The sequence below is a fragment of the Macadamia integrifolia genome, chromosome 14 (genome assembly GCF_013358625.1).
Source record: "Macadamia integrifolia cultivar HAES 741 chromosome 14, SCU_Mint_v3, whole genome shotgun sequence".
Taxonomy (NCBI): Eukaryota; Viridiplantae; Streptophyta; class Magnoliopsida; order Proteales; family Proteaceae; genus Macadamia; species Macadamia integrifolia.
In genome coordinates this window covers 31853751-31856423 of record NC_056570.1, presented here as the reverse complement: position 1 = coordinate 31856423, position 2673 = coordinate 31853751, and the positions used below count along the sequence as shown (strand labels likewise).

The 2673-nt window shown below is 39.3% G+C and overlaps 1 protein-coding gene across 1 annotated transcript in view; it reads right to left on the bottom strand.

The window, feature by feature from the left end:
• Positions 1 to 2673, bottom strand: part of LOC122060844 (kinesin-like protein KIN-7L, chloroplastic) — a 24571-nt gene continuing 21898 nt past the window's right edge. The window contains exons 16-18 of the mRNA XM_042623937.1: positions 2558 to 2668; positions 2259 to 2462; positions 1 to 756 (exon numbers count right to left, since the gene is read on the bottom strand). Coding sequence (XP_042479871.1) covers positions 235 to 756; positions 2259 to 2462; positions 2558 to 2668 — 837 coding nt within the window. The 3' untranslated portion in view covers positions 1 to 234. The remainder of the gene's footprint in view (positions 757 to 2258; positions 2463 to 2557; positions 2669 to 2673) is intronic.

Below are 2673 nucleotides of genomic sequence, written 5' to 3'. Positions count from 1 at the left end.
TAGCACAGAACAATGGGGGAACCAAATGAATGGAACATCCTCAACTTGCACAATACAAACTTTTTTTTTCATGGCAATTGCAGACGACAAACTTGATTTTTCACGTTTTTCTTCCCTTTTTTCCCCTCATTCTTTATTTTCTCTCCACTTACATATGTACCAGGTATTGTAGCAATACTATTGAAATTGCTTTGTCGTGGTAGAATCGTTCAAAAACTCAGTTGTGTCCACGAGCTACAATACGCGATCATCTTTGTCTACCCCATGGGATTTTTTGAGCTTGGCCACCAGAACCCACATATTGGCAAGCTCATTCTCAAGATAAGCTTCTCTTTGTTTGGATTCCTCCACCTTCTTTTGAAGCTCTGCTTCTTTTTGATCCTTTTCCATCAAGGCAGCTTCATAGGACAACTCCCTCTCTCGATTCATGGCAAGTTCTCTCTTGACATCTGCAGCGAAACCCCCTTGATCATGGCGCCTGGAAAGACCATCCCTCTTGTTATTTCTGCCAGAACCACTACCTCTACGCTGGCTAGGGGAATTCTGTTGCACAGCCAGCTCGGCAGCTAATCTCTCATTATGGTTCAGGAGTTTGGCAACTTCTTCCGATAATGCCTTTAGTTCTACAGCTGCCGCAGAAGCCAACCCTTTGGCATATGAGCTCTCTTCTGCCAGTTTCTGGTTTCGAACTTCTAGTTGATCTTTTGCTTCGGTTAGTTCAGTCACTTTCTGTTTCAATTCTTCAATCTTGGTAGCCTAATAAAAAATTTGGGTGTCATTAGCTCATTTGATTAGAATGAACAATGTAATGGAAATCCTTAACATAGCATCAAGCCATATAAGACAGGATTCAGGTTTCAGAATGATCACGATGAAACATATTTCTGTAAGGTTCCATGTGTGAACCATTGTGTGTGTAATACCATCTTCATAGTCAAGTACTCAAACAAGATAGGCACGTTGAATAAATATCTAATGAGGAATTTGAGATTTGAACAAAAGGGGTGTACCCAGTGCACGAGGCTCCCGCTACTACAGGGTTTGGGGAGGTCATAATGTACACATCCTTACCCCCACTTTGTGGAGAGGCTGTTTCCCGACTTGAACACGCGACCGCTAGGTCACATTGGAGCAACCTTACCATTGCGCCAGGGTCCACCCTCTAAAATTAGTTTCCCAAAATTAACACTGCAAGCTTCCAAAGTAGCATTTTTATTTCCTAAAGTAAGATCCACAGGAGGAGACTGGTATATAGGACTCAAAACATGTAGAAAACCCTAAGAAGCCAAACCAAAAGTTGCAAAATTAAGATGGGATCCATCTTATTAGTACAACAAGATGAAAGGGGTTCTTGTCTGGATGATATATATTTTTCCCACACAACTAAAATTTGCATACATTGTTATTCCCGTGAACCCTAGTTGGTTATTTCAATTCATTTAGCTGTATCTAAATAACAAATTTGATATAAAGTAACATCTGATACAGGACATTTGAATAACATCAAAAAACTTGTGCAAAAGTGTATAAATATCATTAGATTCTCTCTTTCATTATAAAAATAAAATTGTAGCACATGTAGGATAATATAAAAACACAAAAAAGCACACAGAACACAAACATACAGATTATTGACAGGGTTGTCACCTAAAGGCTGCTTAGATATCTAGCTGAGTGGCTGGTCAGACCTTGCCTACACATATGCTGCCTAGGCCCTTCAGAACCACCAGTTGCCTAAGTCACTCTTAGGTGTCACAACATCAGGACCAAGTGATAACCACTTGCTTTCGGATATTTTTGAGAGTTGAATAAACCGCCATATGGAAGTAAAAAACATTTTCAAAAGCTATGATAACAAAATGTAACACAATGAGAGCTAGGGGTGGGCTAAGTGGAAATCATCTTTATCTTGAATTTACAGAAAGCAGAAAGTGGGGTCGACGATCAGCATATCAATCTAAACAATTCAAGGACAGAAGGTAAATCCCAGACCAAGGAGAATTTGCAAAATAAATAGCAGGAGCTGGATCTCTTTTCACAGTAAAGGCCTGAGAATTGAAATTTTCAAAAGTAAAAAATAAGAAGTAAGCAGAACTACTAAGAGGAGCCATATTACAACAAAAGAAAGCATTCATTTTATTATGTTTGTCTAGCTCTAGCCAAAAGTCCAGCTCATCACGAGCTTTATCTGTGAACAACCATACAAAACCTGAATTACTAATAACAATTAATAGAAGAAGAGTCATGTTACTAAAAACCTGTTCTTGCAGGAGCAAATCTTCATTAGCATCTCTCAAGTCCAAATTATCTTTGCTTGCACAAAATTTCCCTTGGATGCTTCTCCCTTTTGTGTGCTGTTGTGAAAGTGGCACTGCAGGACTGGAATTCGTCAACTGAAGTGCTTCAGACAGCTGTTGTTTTAAGACAGCAACTGTTTCTTGCAATTCTTCACAATCACGTATCTGGAGAAACAAAACATATGATGGCAGAACTTCTTATTCACATGCACACGCACACACATACGCGCACACACAAACAAAAGCACACACACATGTACCTTTTCATTAAGCTGCTCTTGAATTATCCTGTTGTCAGCAGTTTTCACCTGAACCAAATGAAGCAACATGATTCTTTGTACATGAATGAAGAATGATAGATTACAACCGACACCCC